This window comes from Lagenorhynchus albirostris, chromosome 16, assembly GCF_949774975.1.
Source record: "Lagenorhynchus albirostris chromosome 16, mLagAlb1.1, whole genome shotgun sequence".
In the NCBI taxonomy this organism is placed as follows: domain Eukaryota; kingdom Metazoa; phylum Chordata; class Mammalia; order Artiodactyla; family Delphinidae; genus Lagenorhynchus; species Lagenorhynchus albirostris.
In genome coordinates, this window is record NC_083110.1 from 84,075,712 (window position 1) to 84,091,708 (window position 15,997).

The 15,997-nt window shown below is 48.9% G+C and overlaps 1 protein-coding gene across 4 annotated transcripts; it reads right to left on the reverse strand.

Moving 5' to 3' along the window:
• Positions 1–5,271: 5,271 nt before the first annotated feature.
• Positions 5,272–14,240, reverse strand: SYCE1 (synaptonemal complex central element protein 1). Of its 4 annotated transcripts, none has more exons than XM_060126171.1 (13): positions 14,153–14,240; positions 10,351–10,413; positions 9,654–9,713; positions 9,233–9,307; positions 8,499–8,546; positions 8,196–8,250; positions 7,401–7,490; positions 7,090–7,153; positions 6,225–6,291; positions 6,026–6,149; positions 5,846–5,956; positions 5,624–5,711; positions 5,272–5,378 (listed from the first exon to the last, which is right to left on the reverse strand). In XM_060126171.1, the coding sequence occupies exons 2-13, from the start codon at positions 10,376–10,378 to the stop codon at positions 5,301–5,303; spliced, it is 888 nt and encodes a 295-aa protein (XP_059982154.1). In that variant the 5' UTR covers positions 10,379–10,413; positions 14,153–14,240; the 3' UTR covers positions 5,272–5,300. The 4 variants fall into 4 exon arrangements, with proteins under 4 accessions (XP_059982154.1, XP_059982152.1, XP_059982153.1 ...); XM_060126169.1 differs by lacking the exon at positions 14,153–14,240 and adding an exon at positions 13,794–13,903; XM_060126170.1 differs by lacking the exon at positions 14,153–14,240 and adding an exon at positions 13,819–13,871.
• Between the last annotated feature and the right edge of the window lie 1,757 nt (positions 14,241–15,997).

Sequence of the window (15,997 nt, forward strand, 5' to 3'; positions counted from 1 at the left end):
GGAAGGGATAGATTATCCCCTAGAGTCTCTGGAGATGGGCCCTGCTGACACTTTGGTTTCAGCCCTGTGACACTGATCTTGAACTTCTGTCTTCCAGATGTGAGGGAGTACATTTCTTTTTATTAAACTATTATGTTTGCAGTAATTTCTTACACAGCAATGGAAACCAGCTAAAATCCTGTATCTGACTGAGGTTCCACCAAGCAGATGTTCCCAGCATTAAGTGGTAGCTGTCAATGGACAAATCAGATGTTCTGAAAAACACAACGGAAGTACTACTGACTCTCCTGGTGGTGATAATTGATTCTGCTGGGTGATTGTGTTGGGATTGCTAGCTTGGGGACCTGTCCACTCTTTAATTCTTGGTGGGAGTGTTAAGGTGGGTATCAATTTATTTTTGGATGGAGTCCCTATATTTGTCTTTGACTTGATCAGAGTAGGGGCTGGGTTGCCTTGCTTGGTTTTCCTGTTGTCTTCGTTTTGTATTCCAAAACACAGGTGAGACACGAGCTTGTGTAAGCAGTTTATTTGGGAAGTGATTGCAAAAAGCAGGAATGAGGTAGTGGGGGAAATGACAGCGGAGAGGAGGAAAAGCCAGTAAGGTGTATGCTACTGAGCTGGTGACCACTATGAACAAGCTGACATCCATCGTGTTGGGTACTCCGTAAGGAGCTGGGTCATGTACATCTCAACTGACCCAATAGACATGGGAAGCTGACACGTGTGTGTGTGTGTGTGTGGCTTAACAATTGGCCGTTATCACTCTGACCCTGTTTTAATCCTATTGTCTTGCATGAGGTTGCAGAACAAGAGAGGGAATCCAGAAAGTTTCACAGTTTAGTTACAATTTCCTGGGAAGAAACGGCACACCGTGCAGGGCCACTCAGAGGTAGACAGAGGGGAGGGGGAACTGTGGATCCAGTGCCTGTACTGTGGATTCAGCAAGAAGGAAGGGGATAGGCATTGCAAGCAGGCTTAGGATTGGCTAATGTGAATCTTTTCAGTGGACTTTGGGGCATTGAGGCTGTCCCTGACTGTTCTGCTACCTGGCCCTAGGGCAATTAGGGCAGGTGTACAGTAGTGCAGAGTGTGAGGGTACAACTCAGCAGGTGCTTGGGAGTGTGGACTTAATAGGCCGTTTAAGAGGGTAAACTCATCTAGCTAGGGCCGCAAAATTGAGTCAATACTGAGCTCAAGTATTTGGGGTATTGGAGTGGCCTGAATAAATGAGTGTAGGACATACATTGCCCTAAACAGCATAGGGTCAATTTCTCGGGTCAGTGTGGCAGGTCTGGCCACTATGTTGTTGGAGAGTATGGATTGTTAGTGAAGTCAGTGTAGAGATTCGTTGTATTCGTGTGTTAACTAGTAGAAAGCGGTGGTCGTGGTGCTCATGGTGGGAGACTCCAGGTGGGAATTCGTGGTGGAAAGCTGGGGCAGGGAGTAGGAGAGGCACTGGGGAGTGTGTTGTCCTTTCCCAAGCAGGTTGAGGAATTGACTGATAGGTGGCAGTTGTCTCCTGGGAAAGGCAATAGTCTCCATTAATTTGTAGAACGGTACAGACAGTAGTAATCTCTACAGATTTCCCTTTAGGCGTAGACGTGTAGGGATGTATGTTTCTGCAGAGAGCAAGAGTATACTTGGATCATGGGATAAGCAGGCCAGGAGCTCAAGAAACACAACAGAATCCCTAATGTCAAAGGAAGAAAAGCAGTGAATGTCCTGGAGCTAGTTTGCCAGCACCTTGGGTGGGGCAAGTCTTAGGCATCCCTGGAGCAGAGGTTTTAGTGTCCAGGACAGAGTTGTCTCCACCTCAGGGGGCGATGTCATCTCCAACATTGAGCTCCTGGATAGAGCAATATTGTCTAGAATGTGAGACTGGGGTATCCTTTTCAAGTGGACACCCACTTGGAGTGGTATGAGTCTTATTTTTCTGACTCTTTGGCATTATAAAGATGCTGAACAACTTGTCTAATTTGAAGGCAGCGTTGGGCCTGGGAGCTTGACTTGCAAATATCTTTTAAGTTAAGGGGCCGTGGGTGCACAGGTAGCCAAGGTGATGTTGGCACCTGTGATGCTGTCATCATGAACCAAAGTGCCGGCACTCAACTGGCGCAGTTAAAGGCTCCATTAAAGATGGCCAGATCTGAGGTTTTAACTCTCCAAGGTTTTTCCCAGATGGGTGATGAGTTGGATTCTGTTGCAAATAGGTTTAAGTCATATGGCCTGATTTGGGTGTATGTTGTCAGCAGGGTGTCCGGTTGACAATTAAAATATCTGTGGCTGTGGAGCTTTGGCATTACCCTCTAGACAGGCCCTCTAATTTGGCCAATTTCTAGGTCCCTTTGCCTCAGCTGTTGGTTTGGATGGTGACAGGCTAGCCTGCAGTCTTTGGGCTGTAAAACTTGTATTAGTCAAAAGTGATGGCATGTCGGCCTGCATTCACCATGTTGGTTTAAACCATGGCTTCCTTGGAAGGTTTGGGACTGTGGTTTGCAAACCAATGAAAACACCCAGACTGACAGTAAGGAGACATCCAGCAGAGTGGTTACAGCTCACTTGGCTGGCTTTTGTCATTTGATGTTGATTTTCCTCCAGCACGTATCAGTAACAGGTAGAGGTGTTCTGGTTTTATCCTTATGGAATATGGTTTTGATTTTATTATCTCCAAATGTGAATTTCATTTACTAAGTGGAGTTTTCTATTTATCTTTTCCGTAGTCCACACTGCCTGTGAGAACAGTCCTGGAGTACATGGAGATGTCAGCAAATTTGTAACCAAGCGTGTGGGCTCGTCTCCTGCTACACAATAGAAAAGACCAAATATTGAGACAAGTCTTTTGCAGAAAAAAAAAAGGCTTTATTGCAGGGTGGCCAAGCAAGGAGACAGGAGGCAAAGTGGTGTATTTATCTTGGAAAGAGGGAGAAAGAGGGGCAGGGAGCTCAGAAATGATTGGTGAAAAGTACGTGTAAGTTTCAATGGAAGTATTGAGTTCTCTGCCCAGGCAGTACTGCTCTGCTCTTCATGTGTCATATGTGCAAATTCAGGGTGTTTGGTGTGTAGCAGGGGTTGAATTTTTGGCTCGTGACATCTAACGTTCACTATCAGTCACCCTAGTCCCTCAATGTGCCTGTGCATCAGCAAGTTGTTTCCCTATCTGTGGTTTCCCTGGTGTTCTTGGTGTATCATTTTGTTTCTACTACATGGACCTTGTAAATTACAGGGTATGGTTTCACAAGGGGCTTTGAATTAAGCGATTAAGGCCTGGGACAAGACAGAGACCCATATAAGGTGTCCATTTGCTGGAGTGGAATTTGAAAAACTGTCTGAGGAGACCATCATGTCTCTCAGTTGAATCGGCTATCAAGAACCTATCAGGAAGATAAAAGTGCTATTGAAGGCCTTTTTAAAGAGTCTAACATGGTGTATTCTGAGAAGTGAACTATGTGCCTTGGTTAATATCAGTAATGCCTGCTACCCCAGAAGGAATGAGGGTAGGGTTAAATGTGGATGTGGATTTGCCTTCCCTGTACACAATGCTTCGGCCCAAACTGCCATCTGCAGAGTTAAGAATTCCTATTCACTATCATGGTCTCATACACAGCATTACTTCTGATTGAAGAGTTCCCTTAACAACAAAAAAAAGTTATGCAGTGGGCCCAAGTTGTGATGGAATTCACTGGTCTTACCATGCTCCTGCCATCCTGAAGCAGCTGGCTTGATAGAATGGTGGAATGGTCTTTTGAAGACTCAGTTACAATACCAGCTAGGTGGCAATACCTTGCAGGGCTGGGACAGGGTTCTCCAGAAGGTTGCATATGTTCTGAATCAGTGTCTAATATATGGTGCTGTCTCCCATGGCCAGCACTCTAAGGTCCAAAAATCATGGGGTGGAAATGGGAGTGGTAACATTCACTGTTGTCCCTAGCGATCAGCTGGAAAAGTTTTGCTTCCTGTTCCCCCAACTGTATATTCCACTGGCCTAGAGGCCTTAGTCCCAGAGGGAGGAATGCCTCCACTAGGAGATACAATAATGATTCCACTGAACGGGAAGTTAAGACCGCTGCTCAGCCCCCTTGGGCTTCTCATGCCTGTGAATCAACAGGCAAAGGAGTCCCTGTGCTGGCTGGTGTGACTGATCACTGAGCCTGACTACCACAGGGAAACTGGACTTCTCGTCAGTGCAGGTAGGGAAACCATGTCTGTGATACAGGAGATACCTTAGGGTTTCTTTGAGTATGACCACGCCCTGTGATTAATGCCAATGAAAAACGATAACAATCCAATCCAGCAAGAGTACTGATGGCCCAGATCCTTCAGGAATAAAGGTTTTGGTCACTCCACCGGGTAAAAAGGCACAGACGGCTGAGTTGCTTGATGAAGGCAAAGGGGAAGCAGAATGGGTGGTGGAAGAAGGTGAAGATGGATATAAATACCGGCTGTGATTCCACGACCAGTTACAGAAATGGATATATATATATATATATATATATGTATATATTCAGAAATGAGAGTTGTTGAGGTTTGTCTGCCCGACTGTGTCACTGTCCTACCTGGATGGGGGAGCCGTTCAAGAGAAGGAATCTCTTTGTACGTACTGAATTCACTGTCTTTTGACCCAAGAACACAGACTTTGACTCCCATCATTGCCCTGGCTTGGGTGATGCACTCCAGTGGATTTGAAACATGCCCTAAGCACCAACTGTCCTAGGTGACTGACTTCCACGACACTGAGGATTTCTAACATATTACGTTCTTGTGACAAGTGTCTCAGGTACAGGTTTTGTGCCTATGGAGGCACAAATTACATTTAGGCTCCAATTACATTTCTTTTTCTCAGCGAATCAGTGGAGGCTGTGGGCATGGAACTGACTGGCTGAGGACCCTTGGTCCTTGTTGGGATTTCTGAGACTCTGTGGTCTAGGCCTGAATAAGGAATGGAAGAAACTATCACAGGCTGGGTTTTCAGAACCCCTGGGCCTATTGTGAGAGGGTCTCAGTCTTGCATCCCTCTGCCTGGGGACCCAGAACATGTCAAGTCCTAGAGATGAGCAGACCAGAGACTGTGAGGTGAGGGAAGCACTTATTGAGTGCCTGCTGTGGGACTCTGGCTGAAGCCAAGAGGCAGAGTGTGGCCAAGGCTTCACTCAGTCTCAGGTGCCAGGGGTCTTGGGATGGACAACCCCCCACCTAACACAGACTCAGCTGAGGCAGTTGTGTTAATATGGTGCCTTTATTTCCTGAAGCCCATAAGCTCCAGTGCAGGGCATAAGCTCTAGTGCAGGGTGGCTCCTCCTTGCCTAGGAGGGCATCAGGCTCTGCTTAGTGGGCGGCTCTGGGTCTTTCTCCTCACTGACTCCAAGGGGCTTGGGATTGGCCTGCGGGAGGTCAGAGTGTGACGTGGGAGTCTCCTCACATCCCCATGCCCACACCCTCCCTGGGTCCTGCCCTTCCTCACCCCACTGCTGCCAGCTTCTGCACCTTTGCCTTGGCTGTGTCCCTTTGGGAATGCCCTTCCCTGAAGACCATCTTCTGAGCTCTCTGCAGAACCCCTCCTTGCCTCCCCACCCAGAGCTCCTTTCATAAGCTGTCTCTGCCAGGACTGCCAGATGCCAGGACTCACAGCTTCTCCTGGGCCAGCCCCTTCCTCTTGATTGCTCTGGCCTTGAGCAGGGACCTGCACTCCAAGCTTTTCCAGCTCCTCCTTCAGCCTGGACAAAAAGGGGTAGCGGGGTAGGGTAGGAGGGTAGGGGGAGAAGGGAAGGATTGTAAAGAGACCAAGTGACAGAGTCTAGGAGGGAGCAGAGACTCCCTTAGCCACCTTCCCCTTGGGGACCACGCCTACCTCTGCCTCTGCTGCTGCAGCTGCCGGCACTTCTGCTGCAGCTGCTCCTGGCGCTGGGCAGCAGCCTCCAGGAACTCCCCGGCCTTCTTGTTCTCCTCCTCAAACAGATGCCTGAGGGTGGGCGTCAGTGATGGCAGCACCTCTCCCTCCCCGCCGCCCCCCACACCGTCCCTCTCTTACACCATAGCTGCTGCTTCCTGGCTGCGCAGGAAGAGCCCCTCAGTGATTGCCGAGCAGCCCTTGGCTCCGAACTGGGAGCACAGACGATGCTTCACATCCTCCAGCTTTGCCTCCACCAGCTTTTCTGCAGCAGGAAGGGACAGTGGCAGGGCAGGGCAGGGCAGGGCAGGGCAGGGCATCCCCATTCTCCAGGCCTCACCTTCCTTGAGCAGCTTCTCCTTGCTGCTGTCCAGGGCGGCGATCTCCAGGGCCAGCTGCTCTGGCTTCTGAGGGGTAGAAAGGCAGCCTGTCCACATCTCCTGGCTTCCTCCCATGTGCCTCAGAGAAGCCGATCTGGATCTGGTCTTTACTCTGCATGCCTTACTTCCTGCTGCTCTGGCCCTCCATGCATGCCAGGCATGGCCCAGCCTCAGGGCATTTCCATTGGCCATTCTGTCCACCTGGAGCTGTTTCACCCCAGATACCTGTGGTGCTATGCTGGGGAGGCTCCTGAGGGTTAGTGTTCAGGAATTCTGCAAGGTTTGAAATCAGCCCTGGGGTATTCGCTACAGGGCATCCTGCAAACACCACAAATCGAGGCTGTTCTCTGGAGAGTCAGTTACCAGCCCAGCCCTGCAGCTCCTTCTCTTCCCGCTCTGTGACCGCACTGAGCCCTTCCGTCCTGACATTCATTCTGTTTTCTTGTTTGGGATCCCCAGGTGGCAAACACCGGCCTGCCTGGTTCCCCACTATCTGCCCTGTGTGTGTGATGGCCCCAGAAACACCCAGGAGTCTCCTTGATGGATAACCCCTCCTTGGTTCATCAGGGCTCCTCCTGACCACTTAAGGCCCCTGGGAGGGCATCAGGGATGGATGGGCAGGGCCAGTGAAGAGGACAATACCGGGTGGCAGTGAGGGTGACGAGGAACTGGACTGAGCATGATTCTAACACACGGCTGCCAGGGCTGCTCAGGAACTGGGTGCGGCAACTGAGAAGAAGGAGGCCTGGAGGATGACCCCGAGGTTTGGGCTGGTGCTGCCAGAGAAGATGTGGAAGGTGGAAAGAGTGGCCCCGAGTGACTCACGTGGAATTCCCAGAGGCCCTTATGCTGGCCCATCAGATCCTCCAGTTGCTCCTCAAAATCCAACCTGGGGACCAACCACACAGGATGAGGGGCCGTGGGCTGAGAGACGCCCCTCCTCAACCTGGCTCAGGCCGGGGTCTTCATGAAGAGACATGGGAGAGCTCGCCCATGCTCCTCCCTCTGCTGGGAGCACCTTTGCCTCCTTGACCCTCCAAGCTTCAGCTCAGCCAGCTCGTCTTCTAACCCCCATTCTTAGCATTCCCCCCACTTACAATGCATCCAGCCCCCAGGCCTTGGGCAATGGGCTTTACCTCAACTGCCTCTGCTTGTTCTTCTCCTGCCCCATCTGGGAGTTCAGGGCAGAAATTCGCTCCTTGCACTCCTGCAGCATGGTATGCTTCCTGGCAAGAGGCAAGGCAGCCGTCATGTTTTCTGAATGTCTCCCTAGGAGGGGCCTGGGGTGGGGCTTCCGCGTCCTTCTCCTGAGGTCTGTTCTAACCTTCTAGATTGAGGTCCTTCTCTGTAACTTTGTGGGAGGGGGGCATGAGCTCATGCCCTCTGGAAATGTCATTGTGAAGACTGGGGAGATCAATGTGGGCATGGTCACAAGTACAGGCACACACACATACGAATCTCATGTGAATTTCTCAAACAGTTTCAAAGTTGGTATGCTAGGGGCTTGGGGCCTCTGGTCACAAAATGAGCAAAATAAAGATTCAGGAGGTAGAGACATGGATGTACAAGTAGTTGGGTGGATGGAGGGATAATGGATGAATGGAGAGAGACTGGTGCACAGATGGTTGGCTTGACGCCTAAATGAAGGGACAGGTGAGTAGACAGCCAAGACAGCCTGCAGAAAGTATGAAGGTATAGAATAAAAACCAGCCGAGGGAATTTAATTGACATTCTAGCAAATGAATGCCCGTCCCCGTGAATGAGTACTCCTAACACTACTGCCTACTGTTGGAGTCAAGGTGGGAAGACAGGCATTTGGCCTCCCCGTTTTAGGGAGAAGATGAGAGCTGTGGGTCTAAGACCGATTTCCTCTGCTTTCTCTCTCTACCAGAATGGACAGCGCTGAGCAGGGGCCAGGGGGAAGCTCTTACCTCTGTGCCTCACTTTCCTTCTCCTGGCAGTGGAGCCGGAGGATCCTCAGGGTCTCTGCAGGGAGAGGAAGTGAGGGCCCCGTGAGAGCCCATCAGGGCATGAGGTTTGGGCAGAGGTAAAAGTGCTAGATCATGTGGGATCTCTGGAGTTGATGGGACTCTGTCATTTACTGCATGTTTGGTGGAAGCCACAGGAGGGATGCATGGTGATTCAGGTTTCAAAAGGCTCCTACTTCTATAGAGAGAGTGGGCTTCTGCAGGGTGGCAAAGGCAAAAACCTGGAGACAGAGTAGCTGCAATTACCTTGCTTTTTGCTCAAGATCTCTTTCAGGCGTACTTTCTCTCCACTCACTGGAAAAAGCAGTAACATGTTCAGGCATCAGAGTCCACACACTGAACCTTCAGGGACTGGGCTTGCCCATGGTCACATGTGTGGTCTGGTACAGCCCTACCCCCAACCCCAGATGTAGACCCCTCAAGGTGAGCCCTAACCCCAGATGTAGACCCCTTGAGGTGAGCCCCTTCCCTCTTGGGCCCATACTCCCTGTAAGCATCAAAGGGCCCTCAAGTTGATAAAGGGTGGCTGTGAGGACCCTGTGGAATGGCAGTGCGTTTACATGGAGGGAAGAGGAAAAATAAACACATCGCATGAAGTTGGATAAGGGCTGAGAAGAAACACATCAAGCAGTAAGAGCCATGTGACTAGGTGTGGGCAGAGTGCGGTCTTTGGGTGGGGTAACTGGGGAAGGCCTCTCTGAGACGGGGACATTTGAGCTGAGAACTGAATGATGATGTGAGGCAATAGGAACCTGTATTATCTGGGGGAACCTCTCCTAGCAAAGCCCCTAAGGTAAGAGTATGCTTGGAGGGTGTTTCCGGAACACTCCCACCCACAGAGTTGGAGCGGGGAGATTGGTAGGACCTGAGGTTGGAGAGGGGGCAGGAGCCCTTGGCCACGGCAAGGATGCTGATTGGAATACTGGGTTCAAGGATGCATGACATTGTGGGGACCTCTGGGTCATCCTCCACAAGCTTACATGAGTCCAGTTCCTTCTGCAGGGTCTCCCAGACAGTCCGGGCCTCTCCTAGCTCCTCACTGGCTTTCTTTTTTGCTGTGCCAAACCGCAGAACATTGTGTAAGTGTCTGTCCTTGCAAACATTTCACATTTGTCTTTAAGCAAACCTAGAGGGGCCCAGATTCTTGTTTCCGGAAGCAGGAAACAAGGCTTCCAGAGCCCAAGCCTTTCTTGTTGGGCTCAGTTGACAGCAGGACAGGTTAACAAACGTGTGAGTATAGCACCTGAATTTAGATGGGCCCGACCAACCCATGCTAAGTTTAATGCTCTGCTCTTTCAAAACACAGTAATTTGGAACAAGGGGCCCTACATTTTCATTTTGCACTGGGCCCTGCCAATCACTCAACCGCACCTGGCAGACAAGCCAAGGTCCTGAGCTCACCTTGCTGGACCTCATTAATCCGGTTAATCAGGACCTCAATCCTGGGCTCTAGGCTTCCGGCTGCAGGGAAACAAGGAGGTTGAGTGAAGATGACAGGGCAGGTGAAGGGAGGTGGATGCCCTCCAAGGGCTCACATTCTGGGGAGGGGAGACAGGAACAGATAAAGAACCTGAGTCAGGTTGTGGTTAAGTGCAGTCAAGAGAAACAGAGGAGGGGCAACAGATTACAAAGTGGAGTGGGACGTGCTTCTTCAGATATGGCAAGACCCCTTGAGGGCCCCAAATGAAGTGAGGGGGGCAGACCTTGCCGTTCCCTGGGTGGGGGTGGGAGACAGTCAGTACAAAGGCCTGCCCTAAGGTGGGAACACGGGTGGAAGGTGCCTGGTGAGCAAGCCAGAGAAGCGGAGGTGAGGTGGAGGGAAGGTGAAACCCTGGATCCAGCAGAGTGCATGGGAACCAAATGGACGGCCAGCAAGGGGACTGCAGCTGAGTTTTGGGAAAACGTTTGTACTTTATCCCCTTATACTTGAATTTTGAATCATGGGTTCATATTTTTACTTCAAAAAATTGTTTTAAAAGTAAGAGAGAACAAATGAGTTAATTTCCCAAGGTGGTGAATTTTGGGCCTTGGAATTGATTCCACTTCTGCCTGACCCCAAATCTCAGGCTGAGCCCCAGTTACAGAGGAGACATGTGACCTTTCTGTAACTGCTTCACCATTTCCATCAAGTCTTCAATTTTCTGTGAGGACTTGGCCTGCCCTGTGGAGAGAAAACCAAACATTTAAGAATTATGTAGGCTCCAATAAAGATTTTAAAAAAAAAGAATTATGTGGGAGTGAGAGGCCTGAGGAAGGATCTGATAACACTGGGCCGGGACTGAGGTGGCCTGAGGGCAGGTCTCCAGCCAGAGTGGGGCGTCTGCTCCTTGCCCTGAGGGAGACACTGCACAAGGGATGAACCGGCCCTTCCTGGGCAGACTTTCCTAAAGGGTGAAATGACACCACAGATTTCCCCTTAATAAAACTCAGGGCAAGGAAAGGGGTACACTCTTACTGCTGATACTGTTCAAGGCTCGGCCAAAGCTCAGGATGTAATAATGAAAGAAAAAAAAAGTGGTATTAAAAACTGGAAACAAGGATTCAGAAATCACTGTTAACTAGTAGGTGGCATAATGAACTAGAAATTTCTAGAGAATATTACCCAAAGAAACCTTACAAGGAATACTGAGAAAATCTAATAAGATGTCTCATTTGAATAAATATAAACAGCTTTCCTGTACACAATTGTTATTCTGTAGCCTGCAAGTATTTCATATTAACTTGCTTACAATCAATATAGGCACTTATTTTTAACTCCTTGATGAATTAGTAGACCTAGGCAATTATTATTAATGGATTAACATCACAATAAAAATAACTGGATATTATGAGCTATGTAATGTAAAAATTCAATGTAGGATTCTTGTAAAAAAATGACACTAATACTTGTTAAGCCTCTCAATCTAAATAAGCAATTCAGAGGAAATACAGGGAGAGCGGAACATTTTAAGTGGCACATGGGCATGCAATTAGTAACATCCACACTGGGAAACGTCACAGGAAAAACAACCCAGTTTCTTTAATTTAAATACATTTTGGGGGAAAAGGGAGAAAGGAAGACCCTTACAGACAAAAAGAGATTAAAGAAACGTATCAACCAATTTCAATAAATGGACCATACTTGGATTTCGATTCAATCGAAAGCACTTTTTAAAATGGTGATGACACAATCAAGGAAATTTGAAAACTGACTAGATAGTTGATGAAGCAAAGGAATTATTGTAGCCATTATTCACATGTGACAATGCTATTGTGGTTACTTTTCTGCAGAGTGCTTATGTTTTAGAGAGATATATGCAAATATTGGGTTGGCCAAAAAGTTCGTCTGGGTTTTTCCATACCATCTTAATGGAAAAACCCGGACGAACTTTTTGGCCAACCCAGTATCTATGGATGATATGTTATGTTGCCTGGGATACTTCGAAATGAAACAGTGGAGTCGGTGGTAGGGAGTGGGTGAGGATAACGAGGAAACAAGATTGGCCAAGAGCTGATAATTGTTAAAACTGAAAGATGAGTTCATGGGGTAATTATACTTTGTTCTTGACTTAAGAAAATGTTTTTAGGACTTCCTTGGTAGTCCAGTGGTTAAGACTCTGCACTCCCAATGCAGGGAACCCGGGTCTGATCCCTGGTCAGGGAACGTGATCCCATATGCCACAGCTAAAGATCCCACATGCTGCAATGAAGATCCCGTGTGCTGCAACTAAGACCCAGCACAGCCAAAGAAATAAATAAGTAAATATTAAAAAAAAAGTTTTTAAATTGAAGTATAGTTGATTTACAATAGTGTTTTAGTCTCAGGTGTACAGCAAAGTGATTTGGTTATATTATATATGTACTTTTCAGATTCTTTTCCATTATAGATTACAAGATATTGAATATAGTTCCCTGTGCTATAGAGTAGGTCCTTGTTTCTATTTAGTAGTGTGTATCTGTTAATCCCAATCCTAACTTAACTCTCCCACACCCCTTTCCCCTTTGGCAACCATAAATTTCTTTTCTGTGTCTGTGAGTCTATTTCTGTTTTGTGAGTAAGTTAATTTGTACCAGTTTTAGATTCCACATATAAGTGATATCATATATTTCTCTGACTTACTTCACTTAGTATGATAATCTCCAGGTCCATCCATGTTGCTACAAATGGCATTATTTCCTTACTTTTTATGTCTTAGTAATAATCCATTGTATATATGTACCACATCTTCTTTATCCATTCATCTGTCAATAGACATTTAAGTTGCTTCCACATCTTGGCTACTGTAAACAGTGCTGCTATGACACTGGGGTGCACGTATCTTTTTGAATTAGAGCTTTCGTCTTGGCCGGATATATGCCCAGGAATGGGATTGCTGGATAATACAGTAACTCTATTTTTAGTTTTTTTTTTTTTTGAGGAACCTCCATACTGTTCTCCATAGTGGCTGCACCAGTTTATATTCCCACCAACCGTGTAGGAGGGTCCCCTTTTCTCCACACCCTCTCCAGCATTTATTATTTGTAGACATTTTGATGGTGGCCATTTTGACCAGTGTGAGGTGATGCCTCATTGTAGTTTTGATTTGCATTTCTCTAATAATTAGCAATGTTGAGTATCTTTTCATGTGCCTGTATATTTTTTTGTATGTGCTTAAATTTATCCATAATAAAAAGTTAAAAAAAAATAAAGCAACCAACCAATCAAACAATATAGAGAAGGTAAATAATCATTTCTACGTAAGAATGGAGAAATGGAGAGAACAATTAACCAAAAACTACACATATGGCTAATAATATTTGAAAAGACGTACTACTTCAGTCATAATTAAAGAGATGAAAATAACATGTTGCATCTAGCAGGTTGGTAAAGATTAGTAAGTCTGATAAGGCCCAGTGTTTGTGATGATGTAGGGAAGCTGGCAGACTGTGGAAACTGATGCAACCTTTTGGAGGCCAGTCTGGCTACATCAACATTTTGAAGACAAATTCCACTTCTAGGAATGTATCCATCAGATATGCTTGGTTAACTATGCAAAAGGTATGTTAAATGACACTGAAGCAACATTTATGTCAAAAGTGGGAAAAAAACGTGAACGCCCATCAGTAGAGAACTGCGTGGGATTTAGCTGTTCCCTCCCCGTTTTCGTACCACCACCCAGGCTACAGGGACCATCCAGTCCATGCATCTATATGTTTTGTGTGATCCTCTAGGAAGGTGACCAAAAAGGGGGAGAAATAATTTAAATGTTAAAATTGGTGCCAGATGGGCTACTGCAAAGCCTTTACCCACTAGTCTTCCTATCATCTGAGTGTGATATCAAGTCGAAAGGATGTCCTCTGCCTACTTTTAGCTACTTAAACGGAGCAGATGGGGCAAACGAGGCCAGCGAGAGGTGTGTGACTGTAGGACGCGGGCCTGTGGGTGAGTCCTCGCGGCTGCCGGCAGAGCCGCCGAGACCCTTCCGGAGGGGACGAAAGTCGTTTTTCCCCACGTCCGCCCTGACTCGAAGCGGCGCCCGCGTGCGCTCCCTGCCCGCCCAGCCCTCTATCGCCCGGCTCTACCTCCGGCCTCGTCAGCCCGACCCACGGCTCCCGCCTGCTTCGCGCTCGAAAGCTCCGAGCGCCCCGCCATTTCCTCTCAGTCTGGCGCCTCCGCTTGGATTGGACGGAACGCACGCCGGGGGCGGGGCTCCCTCAGCACGCCTGCGCAGTGCGCCCCGCGCCGGATCCCTTCGAGAGCAGACCGCGGAATAGACAGTTGGGCCAGCGCCGGTGCGTATGCTTGAGGCCTCCCGGTGCCGATTCAGGGCAGAGCAGGCGAGGGCGGCGCCTGGTCTTCCAGGCTTGCGATTGGCCGGTTGAGGAGCCGTGGCCTGCGAGAGTGTAGAGGCCTCCCTAGAGCCCGCCCCACGTGACGTCACCTGCGTTGCGGCGAGTGGGCCAGAGCCTGGCGGTGGGGAGCCGAGTTTGATTTCCGTCTCTGCAGGCTTAGGCGAGGTTTCCGGTTTACCGCAAACCTCCGCGTGGGCGTTCTGCACCGAGGCCGTGAGTTGGCCCCACCAGACTCATCTTGGCCGCTCTTCGTGGCTGGACGCGGAGGAGAGGGCAAGGGTGCAGCGAGACCCTGATTCTTCCCAGCGTGATCCCGAGGCTGGCCCTGCCTAGCGTGACACATTCTCAAGGGAGGCGGGGCCGAAGGGTGGACGATGTCGGGCCTGTAGGGCGGGCTGGGGGTGCAGAACTGCCGCGTTCCCCTGTGGGTCTGGAAGGACCGTGGTGGACCTCAGGGCTGCATGTGGAGGGGAGGTTCAGCCAGGCTCCCTGCCGCGCGCTGGATGGGGCAGAATTCACGTTTTGGGGGAGGCCGGTGGACCTGGTTGCAGGCGGTGCAGGTGACAGTTACCAGCCTGAATCTGGACATCTGAGTGTTCACTGTGCACAAATCCTGTTCCAAGACATCCCACCCCTCGTCTTCCTCACCTGTTGACCGGGATCCAATCACGACAGTAACAACGAAGTGTGAGGAGCAGTTTTGAGAACTACCTGTGAAAAGCTTTGCTCTAAGAGCTGCCGTCAGTTTTCCTCATCTGTAGTCTGGAAATAGTAATAGCAAACAAGAACTAACATGTAAGGAGGGCTTCCTGTGCCACAACAGCTCCTGTTCTCGTCACGGTAGGAGATTATTTCATGTAATCCTGTCAAAGGACAACCTGGCTGGACTCCCCCTCACCCACTCTGCTCAAGCCACCAGCCTCCTTCCTCAAGATAAGTAGGCTCAAACCCACCTTAAGCCTTTACAAAGGCTGTCACCGCTACCACATGCACCCTTCTGAAGTTTTCAAAGCTTGAACTGTCACATCAATGTGAATATGCTGTCTAAAAATCCATAGCTCTCATGATATGGATAAGGTTATGAAAAGTCACAGAGTAAGAATTAGGATTCAGGGTCCAAGCAAAAGTCTGATTGGGGACCAGGGTCAGGGAAAGGGTCAAGAGTCAATGTCAGAGGCCATATTCAGAGTCACTGTTCATTGTTAGGATCAGCATCGAGGTCGGGGACAGGGATAGGAATTAGAGACTCGAGACCATGGCCATTCCCGCCCAAGATCATGGTTCAAGTCAGGGACTACTGACCCAAACTATGGCAGAATGGACCGTGATCTCCTTGCTACTGGGGCTACTTCTTTGGGAATGAACTGATATATGCAAGATATGGACAGACCAAAGTTCAAATGACCCTTGAATCCAGAACCCGTCTTGTACAGACTTCCTGGGGTTAGGGGCTAGGATCAGGATTAAGGACCCTAACCCCTAGGGTTAGGGTTGGGCTCTGGCTCAAAATCCAGGGTCAGTGTCAGTGTTGGGGATCAGGGTCAGTGCTAGGCTAGAGTTTAGGGCTGGGGTCGGGGTCAGAGTTTAGGGTTATGGGTCAGGATTAGAGAGTCAGGTTTGGAGGGTTAAGATTTAGAGCTTAGGGGGTCAGGGTCCACAGTCTAGGGGTCTGGGGCTAGGGTTGTTACAGTTTAGGATTATATATAGGGGGATTAGGGTTATAGGTTAGGGTGTTAGAATCAGAGGATTAGGGTTAGAGTTAGGTTTAAGCATAACTGGTCCTCTTCCGCCTCCTCACTCTCCATCTTTGTGAGGCGTCCAGGAAGGGTAGGAGTGGCCCAGGGTCACACATGAGTCAGGAAGGTAAGCTGAACCGTTGATTTTCTGTACCCCAGTACTGGGCTCTGTTAGAAGAATGAAATGTCTACTCTGGT